The following is a 26,749-nucleotide window of genomic DNA, read 5'->3' as shown; positions in this document are numbered from 1 at the left end:
GCCCTCCCTCGATGAGTCTTAGGACTCCCTGTAGGTGTCATGTTATAATAATAATAAATAAATGAATAATAGCAGATGCTTCTGGCATAGCTAGTGTTCTTGGTAAAGAGAAGCCAGTTCGAGTTATGGACACTTAAGTCATCAAGGCAGATGACCATATCTGCTAAGCCAACAGTTTAAAACCAAGCTTGCAAAAATAAAAATAAATAAAAATTTGAATAGGTTGGAGAGATTGTTAAAATTTGGAGAGCAATAGCACTTCTGCATTTAGTATTCTCTGTATATAGAATGCCAGAACACTTGAATGAACAAGTACTGCTCTTTTCTTGGAAAAAATCATGAAAAGTGCTGCTGTACCATCAGTAGGTTCCTTGTGGTTGTTATTCATAAGAGTTTAAATTAAAAGTAATACTGTTAATTTAAACCTTTCTGTTTAAATTAAATTAAGTGTATATGAGTATTTGTTTGAGTAAGAGCTGTTGTAAAAGTTGCACTACCAATATTATTAGTGTGGGGGATTTTTTTTTTTGCCTAAACTTAATTACGAATTCGTTATTATTAGAATTTAGAGTAGTAACCGGCAGAGGAAACATGGCGGCAGTTTTGTTATTCCATGACTTTAACTTAGACTTCAGTCGTTGCGTTAAGTGTGAGGTGTGTTATATGCATTCTTTTGATTACATAAATGATTTGTGGATGTTTAGGGTGGAAGGAAGGAGGGTGTGTGTGTGAAGTGTGACCTGAACGAGGAATTGATGAATGCTAACATGAAATTGATGACAAAGTGTTAGTAGCGAGAATGTCGTGAGGAAAATGAGTGCACATTCAAAAGAGAAGGATATCGTGAAAGAGAGGTGAAAGAATGTTAAAAAATCAATAAAAAAGAAAACGAGTGATTTGAAAACCGTAACAGATGTTAAAAAGGACGAAAGTGAGGTGAGAGTGACAGAAGGAAACGAAATTGAGAGAAGAATGAAACCGGAAATAACGTGATGCAGGAATCGAAAGTGGAAAAAATCAAAGAATGAATGATAGCCAAAGTTGGACGCATGTTGGACCGAAAGTACCAAAACAAAGAAGGATGAATGAGAGTGAAAGTGAGAAGAGGGGGTCGAGAGTTAGAAAATTAGAAAGACTAAATGATAGGGAGAATGTGACGTGAGATTCAGAAGTTGAATTGGATTGGATGAAGAAAAAGATGAAATAGATGCAGAATGAAATTAAGAAAATTCAGGTAAAAACTATTAAAACAAATCATGGTGGCATGAAAGAGTTAACGAAAGATGAGCAAGTTGAGTTGTATGGCAACTCCATTATTAAAGGTGTGCTGGATGATAGGCTGCACAAGGTATGGTTTCCAGGCAGTAAAATGAGTAGAGTGATTGAGGCATTGGATATGAGGAGGGAGCAAGCAAAGGAGTTGATGATTTTAATAGGTACAAATGATTTGACAGAGGACAAAGAGCACGTCAGAATGGATATCAGGAGGCTGCTTAGAAGGATAAAAGAGAATAGTGTGACAGGAAGGGTAGTCAGTAGGTATGACTGTGGTGATATGAGGCGGAGAGCAAGGATTATGAATGATATGCAGGCTGTAATGTGTGAGGAGATGGGAGTACAGTTTGTTGATGTGTGGAATGACTTTGAAGGACGAAGTGAACTGTATGGGAGGATGGACTGCATTTGAGTGGTTATGGTGTGAGTCGCTTGGAGAGACTGCTGCTGGAAGGTAGCTCTGGAGACAGCTTGCAGGTGTAGCATGGAATGAGGAGTTAGCTGGATCAAGTTAGTTAGATTAATGCAGCTTGGGGGATTTTGATTTTCAAAAACTATCTAGTAGATGCAATGTCTAAATGTATTCGAAGGGTGAAAAGGTTAAATAAGGTAGGTGTGAGATGGATGAATAAAGAGATTAAGCATGCGATGCAGAGAAAAAGGGTATTGTGGAGGCAGCATAAGAGAAGTGGAAATAACCAATTCCATGAGGTCTACAAAGACCAAGCAAGGAGGGTGACTTGGTTGGTGATGGTAGCTAAAGAGAGGTATGAACAGCAGTTAGCTAATGAAGCCAAAAAGAATCCTAAGAATCCTAATGAATGATAGCGAAAGTTGGACGTATGTTGGACCGAAAGTACGGAAACATGAATGAGAGTGAAAGTGAGAAGAGAGGGTCGAGAGTTAAAAAATTAGAAAGAGTGAATGATAGAGAGAATGTGATGCGAGATTCAGAAGTTGAATTGGATTGGATGAAGAAAAAGATGAAATATGTGCGGAATGAAATTAAGAAAATTCGGGTAAAAACTATTAAAACAAATCATGGTGGCATGAAAGAGTTAACGAAAGATGGGCAAGTTGAGTTGTATGGCAACTCCATTATTAAAGGTGTGCTGGATGATAGGCTGCACAGGGTATGGTTTTCCAGGCAGTAAAATGAGTAGAGTGATTGAGGCATTGGATATGAGGAGGGAGCAAGCAAAGGAGTTGATGATTTTAATAGGTACAAATGATTTGACAGAGGACAAAGAGCACGTCAGAATGGATATCAGGAGGCTGCTTAGAAGGATAAAAGAGAATAGTGTGACAGGAAGGGTAGTCAGTAGGTATGACTGTGGTGAGATGAGGCAGAGAGCAAGGATTATAAATGATATGCTGGCTGTAATGTGTGAGGAGATGGGAGTACAGTTTGTTGATGTGTGGAATGACTTTGAAGGACGAAGTGAACTGTATGGGAGGATGGACTGCATTTGAGTGGTTATGGTGTGAGTCGCTTGGAAAGACTGCTGCTGGAAGGTAGCAACCAAGGGCAAGATTAGAAGGTAGCAACTGCTGCTGGCAACCACCCAGGTAATCACCATGAGGTGATTACCTGGGTGGTTGCCAGCAGTGTTAGTTCCTCTGTGAGTAAAGGGTATATGTGGAACTACAAGGGGTGGGTGGGGGGTGGGGATTATGAAGAGCTCTGAAGACAGCTTACAGGTGTAGCATGGAATGAGGAGTTAGCTCGAAAAGAGATCAATGCAGCTTGGGGGATTTTCAAAAACTATCTAGTAGATGCAATGTCTAAATGTATTCGAAGGGTGAGAAGGTTAAATAAGGTAGGTGTAAGATGGATGAATAAAGAGATTAAGCATGCGATGCAGAGAAAAAGGGCATTGTGGAAGCAGCATAAGAGAAGTGGAAATAACCAATTCCATGAGGTCTACAAAGACCAGGCAAGGAGGGTGACTTGGTTGGTGATGGTAGCTAAAGAGAGGTATGAACAGCAGTTAGCTAATGAAGCCAAAAAGAATCCTAAGGAGTTCTTTTGATATGTAGCCAGCAAAAGAAAGAATGATTATGGAAGGATGACATTGATTGATTGCAGAAAATGATATAAAGACAGCTGTTGCGGAATGTGTGGTGGAGATGCTTAATGAGCAGTTCATGAAGGTTTTTCAATCTTGTGAATGTAACTTCATGGCGAGATTGAGAGCAGTTGATGATGGAGAGGAGAGACTGACTGTAAGTGAGCAAGAAGTGTATGGGGAATTGAGTAAACTAGATATTAATAAGGCTGTGGGACTTGATAATATATCACCACATATTCTAAAGGAATGTGCCTGGGAGTCAACACCTGCCGTGACATATTTTTTTAATACGAGTCTTGCACTCGGTCAAGTTCCTAAAGAGCGGAAGGAGGGCAAGATTGTGCCACTTCATAAAGGAGGTGATCGAACTCAAACATCAAACTATAGGCCTATCTGTGTGTCAGGTGTTGTGGTTAAGTAGTTGGAGAAGCTTGTGAGAACTAGGATCCAGAGTTGGGTTGACAGCAATGGTATTATCTTTGATGGACAGCATGGATTTGCTAAAGGGAGGTCATGTTTTAGTAATCTACTTACTTATTACAGTAAAGTGACTGCTTCCTTGGACAGAGGAGAAGGATACACAGTAATATACTTGGATTCTGCAAAGGCTTTTGATAGAGTACCTCATGATAAGTTGACAGTCAAACTAGAGCAGATGGGGTTGGATATTAGATTTGTGCAGTGGATTGGAGACTGGCTGTCTGATAGGTATCAACAAGTTGTGTATGGGGGAGCGATATCCAGGAAATGGAAAGTCACTAGTGGAGTGCCTCAGGGGTTTGTTTTAGAGCCGTTACTGTTTAACTTTTATTAATGATATTGGTGAAGATTTAGATTGAGATATTCAGTTGTTTGCAGATGATGCAAAGTTGGGACGAACATGAAGTGTAGCAAAGATGTAGTGGCCTTACAAGAAGACTAATAAATTAGTGATTGGGCACAGAAATGGGGATGTGAGTTCAATGTTGCAAAATGGAAGGTTTTAAAATTTGGAAAAGAAAGATGAGATCCAGAATTTATGCTTGGGAAGGATATATTTTTGGAGGTGGAGGAAATAAGAGATCTAGGAGTGATAGTGGATAAGGATCGGAAATTTAGGAGATACATAGTCAAAATTGTGAAGACAACACAAAGGCTTCTGGGAACGATGCAGAGAACACTGATGTGTAGAAGTCAGGAGATTCTTGTTCCGTTGTATAAGGCTTTGATTAGGCCACATGGACTATTGTGCCCAGATTTGTTCACCTGGTTTTCAGAAGGATAAATAGATCTTGGAAAGGGTTAAAGGCGACTGACTACAGTAGTTTCTGACCTCTGAAATGTTGAGTATGAGGAAAGATTGAGAAGATGTAATTTGCAGAGTCTGGTGGACAGGAGGAAGAGGGGAGATATGATAGAGACCCACAAGTTGGTAAGGGGTTGTTATAGGATCAATGCTGGAGAAGTTCTACAGAAAATAGTGGGAGATCGGGGGAGAAACAGAGGTCATTCCTGGAAACTGTATAAAGAGGGAGTGAGAGCCGGTTTTTTCATGCAGCGTTGTAAATGGAATGCCTTGCCTGAGAGTGTGGTGTCTGCAAAGAGTTTGAGTGTGATCAAGACACGATATGGTGAGCTGTGTGTGTAATAAAAGTACCTCCCAAATGAATCTTTGGCTCCATGAGGTCTTGGGGTAATAATAATACCTTTTTTTAAAGACAGGCATGACTTGTTCAGATCTTCTCAACATAGAGGATACTTTCTTCAGTAGTGTGAATACCACTTTCAGGTTGTGTTGCTTAAAAGCCAAGGCTGTTTTATCTTTTATGTTTCTAAGTTTTGGAAGAACTATGGAACAGCTTCTCAATTCTTGGAAGTTTCTGAGTGTCTTTTGTAGGATTTCATTAACTGACTTTTTTTTTTTTTTCATTGTATCCATTTTTTTTATGAGATACTCAGATAAGACTTCATGTTTCTTCTCACAAAGGTTTGATAACACATTTTTTTTTGCATCACATTGGTGGTGTGAAGTGACGTGTGAATATTTCCTTGTATTACTTTTTAGAAACTGTATACTAATCTATTTCAAACTGAGACAAAGATTAGTATATCTAAAAAGAAAAGTGAACCCTATTTTATCAGTTCAAATTGTAAACTTTGAAGTTTTAAGCTGTTTACATATGCAGTGATGTCAGATGTTCTTTATTTTCTGACAAAATTAAGAAAAATTCATTTGTTTATATAGCCACATTTTTAAAGTTTATATGGTAGACCTCAATGACCTGATTTTCAAACAATAAGTACATGTTGGCCTACCATGGAGAAATCGAGGATATGCAGCTAAAACTTCTCTTTAATATACTGGAAAAATTGCTGTCAGAGGGATTGAACAGACTGATGAAATCTGTTCAATGAATGATGAAGCCTGATTTTCAAACAATAAGTACATGTTGGCCTGTCATTGAGAAATCGAGGATATGCAGCTAAAACTTCTCTTTAATATACTGGAAAATTGCTGTCAGAGGGATTGAACAGACTGATGAAGTCTGTTCAATCCCTCTGGAGGAAATAATTCTTGCAGCAATAGTAATGTTTCTTCCTTGAGCATGTTCTTAAGTAGACTTGCTGGATTCTTTGGATGATGTCCCTAGTTTTATCAAACTCTCTTGAATTGTTCACATGTGAATGTCTTTTTTCTCCATTATGTGGAAGCAACAGCTTAGATAAATTTCTAAAGAGCTTGTATGTAAACAGATCTCTTTCATCTGCAGTTGGTCATAAAGGAATGTCTGGTTTGTTCTATAATCAACACTCCCTCTAATTATTTTTCATTTTTTTTACTGCTGCACAGACCTGCTACTTCCATGAGCAGAAAATTTTTACGTGACCTGATGACTGTGCAGAACTTTGAATTTTTTTTTTGTTATATACATACAAAACCCTGTCATTTGATGACAATATCACCTTTGTACCTGACTTTGAGTCTATTTCACATAACTTCAGGTTTCTGTCACTAGATGACTCTGGTAAAGCAAGGACTTCAGCCAATTATCACTTTTCCATCCATTGGAAAATAGGAAGGCCGCCTGTTTCATTCCTAACGAGGCCTGCTGGCCAGCCAAGATCACACAACCTAACTGTACCAATACAGCAGCAGTTGAGTAACCAATTAGAATATGTAGAGGATCAGAAAAGGAAAGCAAAAACAAACATGTAAATGGTGACTTAAAATCAGCAGTGTTTTTAAAAGAAAATTTCAGCTGCATGGCTGCACAGCTTAGAGCAGGGGTCTTGAACTCAAATGCAGCAAAGGGCCAGTCAATTAGATGTATATCAGATGCAGGCCGTATTCAATATTATTCTGTGAAATTATAAACTAAAAAAAGAACGGCTCTAAAAAAGGCCCATTTGTTGCCGGGCCTTTATGACTTACGTAAACTGTTATTACACCACCATTTAAATTTATAATCAATTTTATTTTTAAATTTTAAAAATGTAACAAGCATAGAAAATATAAGTTCAATTACATTTTATTTATACTTTAAGAAAATTATTTAAATACATAATTTTGACTTACAAAAATAAAGATTTTTATCTACTAGTCCTTTTTTTTTTTATTTGATTTTGATCCTGAAACCTGACATCTTTTCCTCTGTACTAACATGTCAATATCTGCTTTTTCGTTTCATGTTGCAATATGAAGTATTGCATTTAATCTAGAATCTTTTATCCGTGAGTGAAACTTTGACTTATTAAGTTTCATAATTGAAAATAATTGCTCACATACATAGGTGCTTCCAAAGATTGACATTTTTGCACAATAAATTTTATATTTGGGATATTTATTGCCGAGGTATTTATAAAAATTTGGTATGCCAACTTCGTTATATTTATTTTTTAGTTCAGTATTGCACTGGAGTTCAATTACTTCCATTTGTAATTCTTAGTCAACTCTTCATTTTCAAACTGGTTGAGAAAATCTTTTTTCAAATTTAATTTTCAATTCTTCAATTTGAGGAATGTACTTTTCAGCATCATTATTATTTCAAGAAATTGATTTAAGTGTAGGAAAGTGGGCTAAATTATTCTTTGTCAATTGGGTTTGTTAAAAATAGAGTTTTGCTAGAAATGACTTAATTGAATCATACATATGACATATCAACTGTTCACGTCCTTGCAGAGCAGTATTCAAAGTGTTTAAATGGCTTATTACATTAACTAAAAAGGCCAAGTCTTTGCACCAATCTTCATCGGTGAACTGAGGAATCAATTTTCCTTTGGATGAAGTAAACATGTCAATTTCTTTTAAGAGTTCAAAAAATCTTTTTAAAACGATGCCATGACTAAGCCACCTGATCTCCGTATAATATGGCAAACTGCTGTATTGTGAATCCGATTCATCCAACAAAGCATTGAATTGTCGATGATTCAAGGCTGGAGAGTGTATCCAGTTTACTGTTTTAATTACTACACTCATAACGTGTTCCATCTTTAGTTTTTTGCACAAAGTGACTCCTGGTGTATTATGCAATGAAACGATTTGAGTTTGTCCTTGCACAACATTTCCTTTTTCATTTGAAGTTTTGTAACAAGTCTGACTTTAACACCAACCATAGCAGGAGCCCCATCTGTAGTCACAATTACTAATTTTGACCAGTCCACGTGAGCATTTTCAAGACTTTTTCTCAATACGCAAATATAAGTCATTTCCTGTCATCGTTCCTGACATAGGCACTATATCCAATAGTTCTTCAGTCACATTCATATAGTCATCAACGCCACGAATAAATATTGCTAACTGGAAAGTATTAATAATGTCTGTACATTCATCAATTTCAATGAAAAACGCTACAAAGCTCTTTATTTTTTCACTCAATATGGGTATTTCCTGATAGGCTTATACTTTGAAATGCTTGCTTTTTTTTCCAGACATATGATTTCAACTGCACTTAAAATACAATTCTTAATAAATTCTCCATCAGTAAAAGGTTTCGAACAATATTTTCACTTATGACGTAACTACATTTAACAGCAGCTTCACTTGTGATAACATTCGAAAATATCCTCTGTTCAAACTTCATTTTTTAAATCTTTAAGTTTGTCATCATGCATCTTTTCTATATATTTATCACAGTTCTTATGGTTTGTTTCATAATGGCGTTATAGGTTATATTCTTTCACCACGGTGACACTTTGTCTACATATCAAACATGTTGGAATATTTTTACTTCCACAAAGAAATATGCCTTCTCCCATTTTTCTTGTAAAGTTCTGCCTTCTTGATCTATTTTTCTTTTTTTAACTGTTATGGGCAAAAAAAAATATAAGTTATTGAGGTAACTTTTTATTAACACACTCTCATGTTACAATGGTAACCTGTAACTTATTGACATTGTATCACGTGGCTTAAAATGGCTTCGTGACAAGTAACTTCCATTCAGTGTTTCCAACATTTGATGATAGAAACATGGTACAAAGAATTGTAGTAATAAGTTTTACTTTTGTTTAAAGCTGTCATAAAACATTTAGAAGTTTGAATTTTTTCTATTTTAATCCCCGCAGGATGTTAGAAACATTGATTTTTAGAAAATAAATCATTAAGGTCACAGACCAGATACGAAGCCTGTGCGGGCCGTATCGGCCCACAAGTTGCCAGTTTGCAACCACTGGCTTAGAGGAATCAACTGACTTTAATCACCTTTTACTTGTTATTTTGGTGTATTTATCAAGTTGTTGGTATAATTATATACAATACATGTGGGGTCGACTTCTGTCTCTGGTTATTAGAATCTTCTAATAAGTCCACTGGATATATAATTATATGTATTTAGAAATACTGTTGCTTTTTTTTTTAATTTGCCTTCAATACTTTTTTACCTTTATGATTTCCAGTGTGTTTTGAGCACTATGGACTCAACTTAATGTCTGTAGAAACACACACACTCTTGTGATGATGCTTGGAAGCATTTTGAGTTCAGATTGCTGTTATCTTAAGTGTCTCCAAACCTAACTTATCATCATCAATGAGAACTATTGCAATAGAAATGGTCAATCAGGCAGATGAGATCTCTTCATTTCTTTCCATTCTCCCATATTCTTTCTTCATGAACACTGTTCTAGCTCAAGTTTCTTTTTTTAAAAATCTTCTCTTATCTGGTCTCTCTACCTCCCCCCCCCCTCAATTTCCATTTCATATTCTCCTTGGTATTTTTTCTTTCTAAATTCATTCTCATTATATATCCAAACAACTTCAAGTGAGAGTTCACAAGCATTCTTCTTGTCTTGGGACTGGAAAATCCCAATACATGTCCACATTTCTTATTCAATCTTGTCAACATTTTCTTCAAAACTTTCATTTCCATTGCTTGTATTCTACTGTCTCGTTTTGTTAGTCTTCAGGCCTCTGGTGCATGAGACAAAATGGCAAAAAAAAGTAACTTCTGTTAATCAAAAGCTCAACGGGACCTCACTGTCCCAAAGACATACTGTTAAAAAAAAAAAAAAAAACTTTTGCCCTGTGAAATCTTCCATTTTTTTAAAGCTATTATTTCAACTTATGGAATGTTTTCAGGAATTCCTTCAAAACTTACTCTTTGATGTATGCTATGTTCAGCTTGGACAAGGGTGTGCAAGGAGAGATTAATGACATCTTTATGCATCTTTATTGTTAAAATTGATACCTTATTGAATAAAGCTTGAACTATATAAAAGTTATTTTTTATGGTGTTACTAGAATATTATACAGGGGATGTCTGCTTCTCAGTCTACCTCGATTAATTGAGAATGGTAAAAACACACTACAGTAATAAAAAAAGCATGATCTGTGAGCATTGGAAACCATTTGTTTCTTTATGTTTCTATTGTAAAGGTAGATAGATGATGGTTACTGGCATTTTTATAAATAATAAAAAAAAAGCTTTCTTGAACTTATTCATGAAAATACTTTAATTTAAAAAAAATTAATAAAAATGCATTCTTGATTTTTGCATTTTGATTTTTTTTTTTTTTTTTTGTTCTAAAAATTGAAAAGTATATCAAAAATATTTTTAAAATATATTAAAATCTGTATGTAGAAACACACATACTCATCTTTCTGGTTTGTTCAGTTTGACTCAACGAGGTCTGTTATAGTAATCTCTAACTCATGAAGTTCCTCCCATTATCTGCATTTTGCGCATATATGTATTTCCTCTTTTCTCACCTGCTACATATACAACGCTGGGAAGCATACATTCCACAAGTCCCGCATGCCACAAAATCCCTTATTATATCATCAAAATGGAGTCCTTAAATGGGGGAGGACATATCACTTGATTGTCAGCAAACAGTAGTAAATGAACGACTCTGTTTCCAATCTCAATTCCCATAATTCTACATAAAACGTTTTCATTTTGCCAGCATACATCAAGGTAAATCTTAAACAGGGACATTGCACACCCTTGTCTCAGACCTTTAGATGTTACAAACTCAGTAATACCAGTTCTCTGTACTTAACAGCTGCTCTGCGCCTTCTATATATTCTCTTAATCAAACTAATGATTGACTCTCTCACTTTGTGATATTGCAGTTATCATTTTTAAATTTAAGAATACAAATTTTTTTTTTTTCATTAAAAAAAAAGAATTTCAAATCTACTTGAGTACATTTGAGCCTTACTCTTGTTTCCATTACTGATGTTAGATTCCAGTTGTTGCACACAATAAACATGTTCTTATCATTCATGTGTAACTGCTGCTTTACCATCAAACCTTTTGGACTCTGTTGACAGACTAACATCCAGTATACCTTGTACTACTGCAGAAAGAAGAAAAGAAAAAATAACTTGAAATTTGGTGGATTAATAAGAGGGAAAGAAAATCAATAAAGAAGTCTTCTCTGTGGAAAGGTTGTCATAATCTCTCCTCATGAATTCTTTTGTCCATACCAAACAAAGCATCCTGTTAAAGAGTTTTAATTTGGCAATAACACCCAACAACAACAACATACCAAAATTTGGTATTATAGCTGAAGACCACAGCGGTCTTAATTAACTCAGAACTGCTTCCAGGCAACATTACAAGAGCTGAGTCCACAGCTTTCAGAAACCTTTGCAGTAATGCAGATATCAGAGTACTGAAAGCAGAGAAAAGAAACATAATCTATGTATGCCAATGAATATAAAACTTAAGTACTTGAGCTACACCATATCACCAACCAGAGCCTAAGTTAAATGATTGATATAAAATGTTTAAGTTATACTGAAAAGAGATTTACAAGACATAATTTTCTGCTCAATCAAGTGTGGCTCTAAATATTTTGTCATACACACCTAAAAATATACAACCAGGTATAACTTTTAAATTACTCTTTCAATATAAATTAAACATTTTATATGACTCATTTAACTTAGCCTATGGTTGGAGATATGGAATAACTCCAATACTTAATAACTTTTGGCATTTATTGTTATTTTCAGGAGCAGTGCGAAACCTTGTTTTGGAAAATCCTTATGTTAATAACTTTGTATTTTTAATATTGATTATTGCCTTTGTTACCAGTGATAGTATTCTGAAGTGAAATACAACATGAAGGGAATAAAACATAAAAAAAAAAAAAAAGAAAGAAAGAAAGAAAAATCAACACTTTGCTGTGAGAGGGGAGATTAAAGTAATAGCAGTCATTGCATTTGCGAGAAGCAGGGGAAAAAGATTTTTTTTTGCTCTTTCACTTTTGGGTGTGTATGTAGGGTAGGGTTTATGTCCAAATATGGCTATCATGAAAAATATTGTATTTTCACCAATGAGGTTTTGTAAAATTTATACAAATTCATCACAGTGCTCATTTCTGCAATCAGAACTCCCGTTTTTTAGCATAAATTGTTATTTTCTCATATTTGGTTAATAAATGTTTATTCTTCTTTGATTAACTTCGTTAACTATGCAAATCAAATTGCATTTAATTTGTTCAATGAAATTAAGTTGCATAAATACAGGTAGTTACAAGAAATAACTTATTTCTGCATTATGGGAAAAACTTTCCATTTCATAATGCAAACTTTCATTTACCATTACTTCACTAAATGCAAGAAGATGGAAGTGATATTTGTTATTAATTTTGAGGGTTTTCTTGTTTTAATGCTATGATTTTTGCACCTCTGTTTTGTGTTTTTTATGTTGTAAGTGTTATATTAACAGTTCAGGTGGTTTTTTTTTTTTATTGTTGTAGTTGGTTTTTGTTGATCATTTCATGTTTTGTATGCATTAATTATTAATGGAGATTTAAAAACAATTTAAAAAATCAACAACACATTAATTGCTCTTATCTGGAAATGATCACGGTTCATTATTCTGCTAAAAGTGATTAAAAAAAAAAAATGATGACCAATATTGTTTGCCTACGTAGCATCAAATAATTGATAATTATTATCCTTACTTGTATAAAAATTCTGGTCTTTTAAAGGCCTTTTCCTTAATTTTAGAAAGTTAAACTTTACATTAGTCCTTCAATTCCAAATGGTATACCCTGTACAACCAAAAGAAAAATATCTTTTATTTATAAAACTCACAAATATATACAACATAAAATCAGTATAACCTAATTACACAAGCATCAATATATTCTTCAGATTACAACATGAAACTGTATGAAAACACTATCTACACTGCCTCCATTCAATATAATGCTCTCGTCTCATCTCATCTTCCTTTTCCCTCTATTCTTAATGGATAAAAACTTCTGGAATTTTCTTTCTTGCTTCCAGCAGAACTTTCTCTTGGATCCATACAGGAGGAAAGTTAATACAGAAACTGCTTTTTCTCTATAAGTGTAACATAAGTCAGTTAAATTCTTCCTTCATCCTAAATTTACAGAAACCTGAAGAAAGCACATCTTGTCTTCATCCAAAACCTTCAATAAATTAATTTTCTATGTGATATTCATAGCAAACTTTGTTGAATAAATTACTAAACCAATATCATTAGTTTAATTTATTTATAATGAATTCAGTGTAAAAACCTTAGCATCCTTCATTGAAGAAATAACTAAAACCATATACTAAAGGGGGATCATGTTTTAGCAGTTTCCTCGTATTTCATAAAATGTTACAATTGAGTTGGATAAAGAGAATGCATACACTATGATGCTATTGGATTTTTAGTAAGTCATTTGATGGGATACCACATGAAGGGCTGTTGCATAAACTGGAGAATATTTGCAATATAAACTCTTGCCTTAGATAAGTGGATGGTTGACAGACAGGTGTCAAAAAGTAGTATATGGTGGGTGTGAATCTGCCAGATTGAAGGTGACCAGTGGTGCCTCAGAATTTAGTCCTTGGACCATTGTTGTTCAGTCTATAAATTAATATATTAGAAAGAATCTAACAGGTGATTTTCAATTGTTTACTGATGATGCAAAGATAAGCAGGGCAATCAGGAATGCTACGGATATCCAGCACTTATAGAATGATTTGAATGTGGCAAATGAAAATGGCTATCAGTTTAATGTTAGTAAGTGAAAACCTAAGCACTTTGGCACTGCGAGATTTTCCATTTTATTGTATATTAGCAGAGCAATGCTAATATAATAATGTTTATATTTTTTTTTACAAGCAAAATATTGTTTCCAGGGGAAACAAGATTTTGCTGTCAGAATACAGAAAGGAGAAGTGAAATAATTGATTGGTTTGGCTGAAGTATTAGATAATACTTTTTGTATTATGAAGTATTAGAAGTATTGTGTAGGGTAAGGTGTGAAGGAGTTATTGGAAGAAGCAAAAAAGGAGGAGGAGAAGTTGAAGTCTGCTGCCATGTTGTGATAGAGGCAAACTAAGAAAGAGAATAGTGATAGCTAATGAATCATTATGTAGGTTGTGCAGAAAGGATGTGTTATTTGTGGACCTATGGTCTGATTTTGATGGACGGAAAGATTTGTATAATGCTGATGGGCTGCACTTGAATGGATTCAGAGTTAAGTGTCTAGAGAGAGCTTTGTTCACTGAGAGGTGGATCCACAAGAAAACTAAAAAAAATTAGGGCAGATGCAGATGAGTTTGTGTGAAGGCACTCATGAAGCAAACAAGTGTGTGAATGAGCAAAAAATGTGGAATGTAGTCTCTCTGGCCACAACATTGAATTGGGTAGTCATTTTAGGATGTAAAGGTGATCAGGAGCCTAAGGGGTTGCTAAAGTTTTGATCTACTGATGTTAGAATTATTGGGAATAAGAGGGAGGAGTTTTTGAGCATTGGTTAGTGCAACTTTGCCAAAAGTTATAGACATTAGTGAGATTTGGCTAACAGCAAATGACATAGTTACTGGGATAGAATGTGATGAATTTAGTATTTTCAGGAAGGATAGGGTAGACAGGACAGAGGGTGGAATGCTGCTCATATTAAATGAATTTCAGCTGATATCAGCCAACAAGAGTAGGAGTCAGTAAAGCAGGCAGCAGTTTTTTTGAATCAGTCTGGTGTGTGATTGAGGCCAGTAGGACAAAATATAAAATTGGTGGCTGCTATAGGCCAGAGATGATGAAGACATGCATAGGCAGATTAGTACAATGAGTGCAAGTTGAGTAATTATTTTGAGGGAACTTCAACTTTGGAGACATAAACTTGGAAGGTGGAAAGATCACATGGCAGAAAGGAAATGGAATTTATGCACTTACTGAGAGTTACTTACTTGAAGCAGAATGTGATGAAGTGGACTCAGGATAAAAGAGTGTTGATATGGTTATAGGATTAGAAGACCTGTCCATAAGTAAGGTGCTGTGTTGTTTCCAATTGGAGAGAGTGATTATATGGTCATCACTTAAGTCAGCAAACATTCGGAAATTCCGGTTAAGAAGGTGATGACACAGTTATCACCTTCTTATTACAGTATGACCAAAGAATGACTAAACAGGCTTTTCAGTTATTGAGTAATCAGATTATATAAGTTTAAGTAAAATTGATTTCTCTGTGTATGTGAACATGCTCCTAGGGTATGATTGCTGCTGGTAACATTGCTAGTAAACTGTCCAGAAATGGTGTTGATAATTGTGATATTGGCTGAAACATCGTTGTCACCAAGTTATGAACCTAACTCTCATGCACTTTGTAAAAGATATTTCACAATTGTGTAATATAGAAAAAATTCTGCTAAAATATATTATAAAAAATAACAAAATACTGTGCTCTGACATAGTGGTTTTCAAACTTTTGTGATTGTGCATCCCTCTACTAACAGTAAATATAACACACCTCCACAGTAAAAATCATATAACCAATATAAATTCATTAATTTATAAATTACATATTAATGAATTACAATCAAATTATGAAAAATAAATGTGAAGAAATAAACTCATATTTGCACCTAAAAGATTTATTAATATTCTGTACAAAAACAAAAATATAATATGAGAAGGAAAAGGAACATGAGAAAACTTCAATGCAAACAGTGTGAACATTTTTCATTATCTGTGGACATCTTGGTTTGATATTTTGAAAATCACCAAATTGCAGATCTGGTTCCATTTCAGCTTGTTCAGTAACAGTAAATACAACATACCTCCACAGTAAAATTCATACAATTAATTAATTGATAAATTAGTCATATATGAATTTCAAGCAAATTGTGAAAAATAAATATGAAAAAATAAATTCATATTTTCATGTAAAAGATTTATTAATATTCGATGCAAAAACAAAAATATAATATAAATGAAGGGAAAAGAACATGAAAAGACTTTAACCACCTTACCGGCCATTAAAGATCAAATACGCATCCTCAAAAGCTTTGTATCCATCATAAATTTCAATCAATGGTATTACAATTTTAATATGCACTTCGCATCAATGGAAATGTGGACATATATATACGTCCTGGCCGGTAGCATGGTTAATGCAAGCAGTGTGGCTGAATGTTTTTTTTTATTATTATTATTATTATTTGTGGACATCTTGGTTTCATTCATCAATTTGCAGATCTGGTCCCAGCTCATCTTATTTCAATACTCGGTGTTAATTGCTCTCACAGGCTGAAAAAGCAACTTCACAGTAGTACAGAAGTGGTTTCATTTTATAAGGCTCATTCAGAGGAACTGATCAGATAAGATTTTTTTTTTCCAATGATGTATACTCTCACACATATGCACCACCCCTTGAATGTTATTGACTCCTTTTTAGCAATACTGTATGCCTTTTATGTTGGAAAAAGGCAGTAATACCTAAATGATTTTCATCTTGTCGCATTTATGTTAATTATTTTACAATGCTTGCTGATGACTGCTGCCATTTCTTAACAGTGGATGCATAAACAAAATAAGTGATATTCTAGATGATTTTGATTACTCATTAAGATATAGCAAAAATTTCAAACCTATTTTTTTTCTTTTCATAATCATATTTTTATAGTATGATAATTTTTTATGTATATTTATAGGTACCTGCTGATGCTGGAGTGACTGCGTTGAAAATGGTGGAAATGATTATTGGAAAAAAATTATAGTCATAAAGAAATAGTAATATATTTTGTACATTATATAATGTTTATTATAGTTAGAGTGTCTGCCATATGAATTTTGAGTGTACAGAAAATTTCTAATTTGTTCACCAGTAGTTTCCAGATTAAGGCAACTTGTTAATGTTCCTAATCTATGGTTTTTCACAAGAAAATGAATCTGTAATTGTATCTTTATATACAGTATTTGATTCATCAGCATGTAAAATAAAAAAATTCTTTTCTACTGGTTTGAAACTGTTTTCATTTCAACCAGAAGTACAGTAATTCCTCTGGTTATGCATGTTTGGTGTGCCCTGTTTGGAATTATGACATGAGATTTAACCATTTTCACTTCCTTTGCATATCCAACTCAACATTCCAGAAAAATATGATAACTGTTGAACAAGCCAAGCCAGTGATTCATCCTTCATATGATTAACAATGTAATTGACTAATTAACTCTTTACTTAAATAACAGAATACTTCTCCCTCCATCCCACTGCCCTTTCAATATGGCAAACTTGTGAAGATCACTTACATTATTATTTGTCAACATCATTAGGAGACATAAGTCCATCTAAGTAAACGGGAACATGAAGTCCTAGAAATTTTTGGTTCTTTCTTTCTGCATAACTAGTAATGCTATTCAAATGTGGTCATATGGGTATATTTATGAACAGAAAATTGGAGCATTCAGAGGAAAACCAATATCCTCAAACTAATTAACTAATATATATGGGAGGAGAGCCATATGTAGTGTAATCATCAATGTGACTAACTGGTACGTAAAATATGAGATTTCCTCTAAATACAGGTTAGCATATGTATATTCACACACACAGTTTTACTTCTTTCTCTACTCAGTGGCATGCTACAGGTACCCCTCTACCAATCCAGCTGCTTGAAAAACAGGTGTTGAGGTACAACCTTATGTCTGTCAGGTAATGAGGAGGTGCTCAGTCTTGCCTGAAATATAAGCATCTGTCGTGGTTGTTATCATCTAATTGTGATATTAGGTACCCAAGTAGCGTGTCCAGGTACACACCACCAGTAACAGTAAACTCCGAATAAAAAAAGAAGGATCCATTCACTTTCTTCTTTCTTATGGGCGCAAAAAATGTTAGAACATGTTTATGACACCCCAAAAGCTATCTACAATGCATGTGGACTTTTGATTCCCCAAATTCTGGAGTTGTGTTTATTTGCCCACTTATATAAAAACTTGGAGAAGAACAAGCTGGGTTTAGGCCGAAAGAGATTGTCAAGATCAGATTTCCACTTTAAGACAAATAGTTGAGAAATCGTGGGAATATGACAAGGATCTGTACTTAAGTTTTGTAGATCTAGAAAAGGCATATGACAAAGTGCCCACAGAAAAGCTTTTCAAAACACTACATTTATATGCGGTGAATGGAACATTATACAGAGCAATATATATATATATCTATATTTAAGTTGTCAGTCAGCAGTTAGAATTGAAGGAAATACAGGAAGATGGTTTGATGTAAAATCAGGGAAAAGACAAGAATACACATTATCTCCACTCTTATTTATCATCTATATAGATCACATTACGAAAGAAAGTGGCATCAAGCCTGATATAAGAATTGGAGATGTCAAACTTAGCTCTTTGCTTTATGCATGCTGATGTACTCCTAAACACATCCAGTCTAAGTTTCCAGCATTCACTAACTAAATTGAATAATGGCTGTAACAAATTTGGCATGAAAATCAACAATAAAAAGACCAAAACTATGAAAATAGGCAGGAACACAGAAAACTTCAGCTGCATTCTGAATGGAGATCCTCTAGAAAAAGTAAAATATTTCAGCTATTTAGGCACAGTTTTTAGTGAAGATGGCAGGTTAAATCTGAAAATAGACAACATAAGTAAAGCTGGTATGGTGGGTAGCCAGCTGAATATATTTATATGGAATAAGAGAAATTAGCCAAAACATCAAACTAGCAGTTTACCAAACAGTGTTTAAGCCAGTTTTAAATTATGGATCTGAGAGTTGGGTTAGAAATAAAACACTTGATCAGACTCGAGACCACATATGATGGTTCTGAGAAAAACTAGGGAGTGAATCAATGGCAGAATCATTAAAAATGAAGATATTAGAAAGAAACTTGACATTATTTGCATTCAGGAATGTCTTAATGACTTAAAACTGACGTTTTGAGTTAAACTTTATTAAAACACAACTAGTTTCGTCTGAGAACAGACTTAGTCAGGTGCAAGCGAAAAGGACATAAAAAATTAAGAGTGAATTGTACAAGTACTGGATTCCATCGCAGAATGTACAAAACAACAGAGGTTAACATTTAAATGGAAGAACGAACCTCTCGCTGTAGCATCATGAGCATGCTTGTAAGGTCTCATGATCTCCAATTAGCGAGACAGCAATTGGTTCACTTTAATAGCAACATAAGCTATAGTTTGCCAGACTCTCAGATCTCTGCCATTCAATATTGGAGATCACAAGACCTTACATGCATGCATGCTCATGATGCTACAGCCAGAGTTGTTCTTTCTTCCATTTAAATGTTAACCTCTGTTGTTTTATACATTCTGCGATGTAGAAATTCTGTACTTGTATGGTTCTCTCTGATATTTTTTGTCCTTTTCACTGGCACTTCAGGAATTCTGTTCTCAGGCAAAACTAGCTGTGTATATTAATAAAGTTTAACTCAAAACCTTGGTTTTAAGTCATTAAATAATAACTTTAATATATATGCCTAGACCTCCATATACAGGCTATGTGGAGGTCTCCTCTCAGTTATACAGCTTCTACCCTTGTATTTGACATTGCACCCCAATGTATTTATTTATATATACTATTTTTGTATGTTGGGGGTGCTTAAGGGTCAAAGCTGTATAACTGAGAGGAGACCTCCACATAGCCTTTAAAGAAATGCGGAGAACTGACCAGGGCTTCCGACCTAATGTCCAATCCTCACCTTCTTGAAGTGCAGCCTATTAGGTATCTACCTGGACAGTGAATGAGGATGGGCTGGTAATTTGGGATTTAGCCGATCAAATTGTATTCTTATTGGCTTAAACCACAATATAAAATGATGGTACAATGTGACAATTTCATGCCAGTTGGAGTGTCACACAGTTAAACAAGGCCCCTTTGTTTTCACCAGGTTGAACAGCGAAAAGTCAGCTGCTGAAGTAAATCCTGGAACACACCCCAGCTCAACATCACCAGAGTTAAAGATCAGTACTATCAACATAAGAAGCCTGAATGGCAAACAAATTGAGCTAGCTGAGAAATTGGATAAGTACCAGATCGACGAAATAGGGGTGACTGAAACAAAACTGGTGAGATCTTTTCAAGCAAATACAAAATATTATATTCAGGCAATGATAATCAAGGAAAAGAAGTAGTAGCCATATGAGACACTAAACACTAAATATGAAACTAATCTTGATTCACAAGATAGTCTACTTTGGCATCAACAAGTAACCTCCTCCTCCAGGAAACTCAGAATTTTAACCCCTTAACTTAAGCAGATTGACTGTATACTCTCTTTCATTTAATATATAGTGTTCATGATTATAAGATAGCACCAGCTGTCTGCCATACCTTCCTTTCTAGTTGTCCTTGTGTCATTAATTGGGCCAGCTATCAGCGATAGCTAACGGTAAAGGTTGCTTTTTAATACAGGTCAAAATGACTGCCAATTACCTTTGGGACATATAAGACTTTTAGTGGATGTGTGAGAACAGAAATTAGAGGCTATAAATAATATAATATCTGGTATATGACACATTGACAATGATAATAAATTGTAAACACTGATTGTAGAACTAGGTGAAGAAGAAAGAGAAGGGAGATTTATGTACATTAAGAGAAGTCCCTAGTGAATAAATCCAGAAGAGATTTTCCATGTCTTGAATGGGTAAGCCATTAATGGTAAGGTAATCTTCAAGAGAACGAAGATTAATAATAAATCATCTGGTGCATTTATTCACCAAAGGGTGTAGATGAAATGAAGCTGGTTTTTCCTCATTATAATAGTGAAGATTTCAGATATCTATTGAAGGACGTATTACAACTTCTGTCATCTAGTCCCAAACCGTAATACTGTAGAATAACGAAGATTATCATTGTTAATAAACAATTTATGGTGCCTTTAGAGCTCATTGGAATTGCTGCTAGCATCCTGTGTGCTAGGCCACCTGAAGATAAAGTTCAAGTCTAGTTGCTGACTGGAGGAATGTTTTCGAAGCCTTTTGACCAGTTCCCAAGTAGGTCTATCTCTGGCACAGGCAAGCAGTTTTTCATAAACTCAAGAAAATCGACCATTGAACCCACATTATTTCAGACAATAACATATCCTGTTATGGATAGGTACCTAGAGATGGCAGCACTTGTTTGCCCGTGTCTTCATCGGTGGTCGCTTAAAATTAGTGATAATCATGGGTCATCTATCTCTGATAAGCTGCTGGTGGAGATTGAACTGCCCACAGTCTCCAAAAGCTAGATGTGGTTAAAAGGCATCACCTACATACACTCTATAAGGAAATAAAAGGCATTAACTGATTATGATATTTTTTCATAAATCTTTTAACCTTTTTAATTCCCCAAAGGATTGAACACATAGCTGTAGAACCTTTTTGGAAAGCATTAGGAAGTAAGCTTTATTTTAGTTGTCAGTGGTAGGTGAGTTCATATTTACCGATGATCGTGAAGATAATGGCATCAGGCAATTGCTGCCATCTATTTCCAAAACCATTGATGATATTTTACTCTGCGATAATACGAGTTCTTCAGTTGATTTTTCTTGATTATTTAAGAATCCAAAAGTAGAGAAATCTACTTGTCTGCATCAAAGTTCAACGAACTTCGGCATGGATGAAAAACAAGCTTAGAAGCAATTCCTGCAGTTAGCGACTAGAATCTAACCTCTGACGATATTTCTTCTAGTAGATTAGCGTAATGGGCGTGAAAGTGTTATTAACGGATTATGAACCTTATCACTATAATTGAGACTCCTACCTGTATGATTGTCGACTCCATATCACAACTTGTAAGGATTGCATGTACATTAATGTAATTCCTTCATTAAAAATTTTGCTCCTTTTTCTTACTAATTTTAAGGATATTGATGGCAACAAATATATAATAATCTGCTTACAAAAATAAAGCATCAGTTTGGTGAGGCAAAATTATTTAAGTAAAGTGGATATTAGAACTAGCATTATTTCAAAACTGTATGCAGAAGCTATGAAAGTTTCGTAAGGTAAGTTGACCAGAGAGCTTACAGACGTGGTATCCATGGCATTCACAAAATGCCTTTGTGTGGACTACTTACAACACATAGGCGCCACCCGAGGGTTTATATATTCGACTTTTATTAGTTCATTTTAATAAAGTTTAATTGGCCTGACAGCTGTTTCGAACTAGTTGGTTCCCTTCTCAGACCAGGCAACTATTTAAGTAAAGCCCTCTCTAAAAATTAAGCGTTCCCTCGGAGTGACTGAAAGATCTTCCAACTCTGTGTTAGTTCCACTCAGTGACAGGGTCACCACCACTGAGTAGAACCGCTTATATTAGAAGGAAAAGCACTCACCGATAGAGGCTCTGTCAGAAAACTCAAATCCCTTAGAGACTCAAATTGCTCTCTCAAGGCAAGACCCCTGAAATCTTAAGCCCGCTCAGTGGGACAAGAACCGGAAGAAACCTTAAGAGAGCAAAAACTCTTGTTTAGTACTAAGGAACTTGAAATGTCAGAGAAATGTATTTAATTACTAAAAGAAAGAACCTAAAGGCTTCAGTTCGGCAATAGAAAATTATGTAAGTAAAAAGGGATATTAGATCCAGCATTAATTCAAAGCCGAATGTAGAAACTGAAAGTTGCGTAAGTTAAGTTGAGTAGAGAGTTTAATAGAGCTTAATGAATATTGATTACCAACGTCCGTTTTGCAGAATCTTTGCATTCATTATTTATAACCTTTTAGTATCACTGACATTTTCAATTCTGAAAGATAAGTTAATTTGAGCTGGAAGAAAAAGATCGATGTATAGGTGGTAGACATAAGACATACTAAGAGAGAGTCTTCTGTCTTGGTGAACTAATTAGAATATCACGAGGGCAAACTGTTTTCAATAATACCTTATCAATCATTACTTTGGAGGGAAAACGGAAACATTGCGTTTCCTAACCTCCCAAATGGCTTCACGGATAAATTATACCGAAAATAGAAACTTCGTGTCAAGTCTTGTAGCTAGAACTTTTGCCACCCGGGGTGGTCCCTGAGTTTTCCCCCACTCAATACACTCCAAAAATACTACAAAAAGTCAAAACGACGTATAGGGAAATAAATTAAAACACTATGCTTATTTTTGAAGTAAAACATTAATTCCACCAAAATGTTGAATTTTGTTGGAAAAGCAAGAAAAATGTTATTTTTCTTGCTTTTCCGTTACTATAATAATCGATGACATTGTCGAATTCTAATTCACTCAGTTACTGTTCTATAGACAGTATGGAAAGATTTCTTAAACTCAAAATGCCACCAGTGGCGGATCCCCCCCCCCTCCTAGCTACGCCATTGTTCGTCTCCATGTTATTTCAATAATATTCAAATGTCAAAAAACTTCAGTTGACACTTCCCATCCATGTAATAATTGATGTATGCACGTTGAGGCAGTTTCGATAGTTAAACATCCATGATAACTTATCAATGTACAGGTTTTTTATCACAGACGTGGCTAGAGATCGTGCAATTATAGCGAATAGAAAGTTGAAATTCAAAGGTCAAACAACAAAGAGTGCAAGTGCAACTTAAAGGAAAATTGCGATTTGGAACTAAGAACATTAACACGTAAGGATATTGAAGTAATTTTGTCTTTTTACAAGCGATATACAACCCCACCTGGACTATTCTAGGCATATTTGATCTCTTGGCTTCCAAAACGAACAAAATGTTGTGGAAAGGCTGCAGAAAAAAGCAACAAAGAAGATATTGGGATTGAGGAATGTAGATTCCGAAGATAGTTTGAGAATACTATGTGGATTGCACACACTGGCAGACATAAGCATGAGGTGCAATATGATTGTAGTCTAAAAACTTTTGTGAGTGCCTTATGGAATATCGTATTGATAAATTTATTCATTATGGGTAATGTAGAAAGAGACAAAGGGGATTCCTTGAAGCATAGTGTGTACAGTTAAGAAACAGGTAAGAGCTCGATTTTTCACTCATAGCTTAGCTCCTTGAGCGAGTGGAATGGCATGCTTGTTAAATTAGTAAGTGGATCTAGCCGGAATGATTTTAAAAAAAGGTACGAGCTGGTATGACTTCTTTCAATGAATCTTTGAATTTTTAGATGATGATGATGATGATGATGATGATATACTGAAACATGCCATTACTGGGAGATAAACAACCTGACTTCATTATTTTTTGGAGCTATACGATTTCTAAAAGACTATTTATATCATTTGAGTCTTTTATGAATTAATACAGAAATGTGCATTTAGAGAATCATTGACAGTCACGGGTTTTGTCCTCTTACAACCTTTTGTTAAAAATAATGTTCCGAATTCTATATTCTTGTCATTTACCAGCATGTTGCCCTAATTTGCAATGAATTCTGGTCTACTACCATTTCTGAACATTACAATAAACTTTCGGGATTCTTTTTATGATATAACACCACTTCTTTCTGGGGTGTGCATCTGGTTTCATATGATGAACACGTCTCGTATTCTGGTAACGCTCTCCGTTCCGCCGATCCTATTAATGACCATAAAAACTAGCAATGCTGGCAAATTGAGATTCCATTATTGAGAATCGGTCGTGTCCGGTCTTACATGGCTTCGAAACTTAACATAGTATCTTTTGGAGATTTTATGTTAAGTTTCGCCAATGTGAACGCCAGCCTTTTAAATAGCTCGTGTATGAAAAGACTTTAAATGAGAAGTTATATTGCCCTATTATATTGCCCAGATTCGCATAAAATCTATGTTTATTAATGTTTAAAAAAGTCTGGAACATTCTGAATCAGAATGGTTATAATATGCTATTTTTTTCCAGTCTTCAGGGTGTTTTTTGTATTACGCATAATCTATCATTTATGTTCCTTAAGAATATTTCACTGTGTAAAGCATAGCATCTTGCGTTCTTTACCTTTAACAATTGTCTTAAATAATTTATCTGATTGCCTAAACGATTGTTTCAACCGAGCCTGAAGCATTTGAATCACTAACGATGAATAATAATTTTCTACAAAGTACAATTTGTTGGCTCCTCAGTCTCTAAAATTTTCATGACTAAAACGTTTTTTCAACCTCCTATAAGAAAAAACAGCGTTAGTGGATTTTATCATAGAGTTTTCATTACTATTTTATTTTACTTTGATTATAAATGCTTCGCGATTATGTCTTTAATTTGATCTGCTAATCCCTTTTATTCTATACAGGGAGAAGGTGAGGCATTTTTAGCCCGAACCTTTTAACATCCACATTTTCGCTGTTTAAAAGACATAACAATGAAAGTGGAGGGATGAAAGCACTGCATTATCTAAGGGAGATGCTGCAGGATGTCGCAGGATCATTGAAGGTGTTTCACGAACATTTTATAGCTCTCTTGACAGAAAAAGAGCGATACCATAGAAAGTAATAAATTGATGTCATTTTTACCCAGCTAACCCGTTGGGAGGCGGTAGAAACTGATATCCTCAATATAATCGCAGAATAAAAGAATACAATAAAACATCATTCAACAGGAAAATCTCCTGGAGCCGATGGACTAACCAGTGAATTTTATAAAAGGTATTTTTAAAATTTAGAAATCTTGATTTTGATTAATTTAGAAACACAGACAAAACGCGAAACTTTCAATACTGAATACTTCACCTTAATGCGGAAGGTTGGCGACCCAGAGACACTGTAGTATATGACAAAATGGAGAGGTATAAAATATGAGTACTATCAATTGGCCAAAGCCAGTGTAACTCAGTAGAAGTGGCATTTAGCAATTGACCGCACGAAGACTGTTGTTTGACCAGTTCCCGAGTTAGTCGATCGCTGACATGGGTAGGCGGTTTTTTTTCTCCAACTAGGATTTTTCTTCTCATAAACTCAAATCCACAATTTTTCGGACATTGAAAATATTAAGATTATGAACCACGAGTTGGCGGAACTTGCTAGCAGCCTACTTCACTGCTTACCGATTAATTAGTGAAAGCCTTGGGCCAGCAATATCTGATTCTCTACTAGTGGAGACTAAACTGCCCACTCAGTCTCCAAAAGTTAGATAGGACTAAAACGGCCTCACCTACTCCCTATATGGGAATAAAAAGGCGTTAGCTGATTTTTTTATTTTTTTAATCTCATACCTCCAAGGAGTTTAAGGACTCATAGTCGGAGGACACTCTACTCTACTATATAATTCTCCTAATACCACACTACTATCATCAACGCCATCTGCTGCCCATCATCGCCAAAAATTATTTTACTATTTTTTTTGTCTGTAAATTGCGTGTGTTCTGAAGGTTGATTTGTCTGTTTGGGGATGAAAAACCAGAGTTTCCGGGAGAAAAAACTCTGCTACCTCCGTATGAGATCGGCTAACTCACCTTCAATTGAAAAAGCCCATAAAGGATTCCCCCCGTCACGACGAGAATCGAACCCAGGTCTTTTCCAATCGAAGAGCGCAATGCTCTGCTCTTCTTCCAATTGCGCTACGGAGGCAAAATATATCTTCAAAATATGAACCAATGGCCCGTACAACACTCTTCCACGAAATAGAAGTTTTAGGTTTAGTCAATATACATCAGAAAAAACCGATAATCACAGCCGTAATTGCAGTAAAAACACATAATAAGTTATTCCACTTATAAGCAATAGCATTTTTAAATGCAAGTGCATGCATATATCCCTTGCAGACAAAGTTATTCAACAAAGACTACCCAGAATGTTAATTGAAGCGGCTGAGGGATGT

The 26,749-nt window shown here is 35.1% G+C and overlaps 1 protein-coding gene across 1 annotated transcript in view; it reads left to right on the top strand.

Moving 5' to 3' along the window:
• LOC150102858 (retinoid-inducible serine carboxypeptidase-like) overlaps positions 1–17,032 on the top strand; it is a 279,126-nt gene extending 262,094 nt beyond the window's left edge. The window contains exon 12 of the mRNA XM_090397958.1: positions 16,729–17,032. Within this exon, the coding sequence (XP_090254084.1) occupies positions 16,729–16,794 (66 nt within the window). The 3' untranslated portion in view covers positions 16,795–17,032. The remainder of the gene's footprint in view (positions 1–16,728) is intronic.
• The last annotated feature ends 9,717 nt before the right edge of the window (positions 17,033–26,749 follow it).

Source organism: Typopeltis vanoorti, chromosome 9 (genome assembly GCF_054136105.1).
Source record: "Typopeltis vanoorti isolate ZY-2024b chromosome 9, IOZ_Tvanoo_1.0, whole genome shotgun sequence".
In the NCBI taxonomy this organism is placed as follows: domain Eukaryota; kingdom Metazoa; phylum Arthropoda; class Arachnida; order Uropygi; family Thelyphonidae; genus Typopeltis; species Typopeltis vanoorti.
Note: the sequence above shows the minus strand (reverse complement) of the source record. Positions and strands in the feature narration are given on the sequence as shown.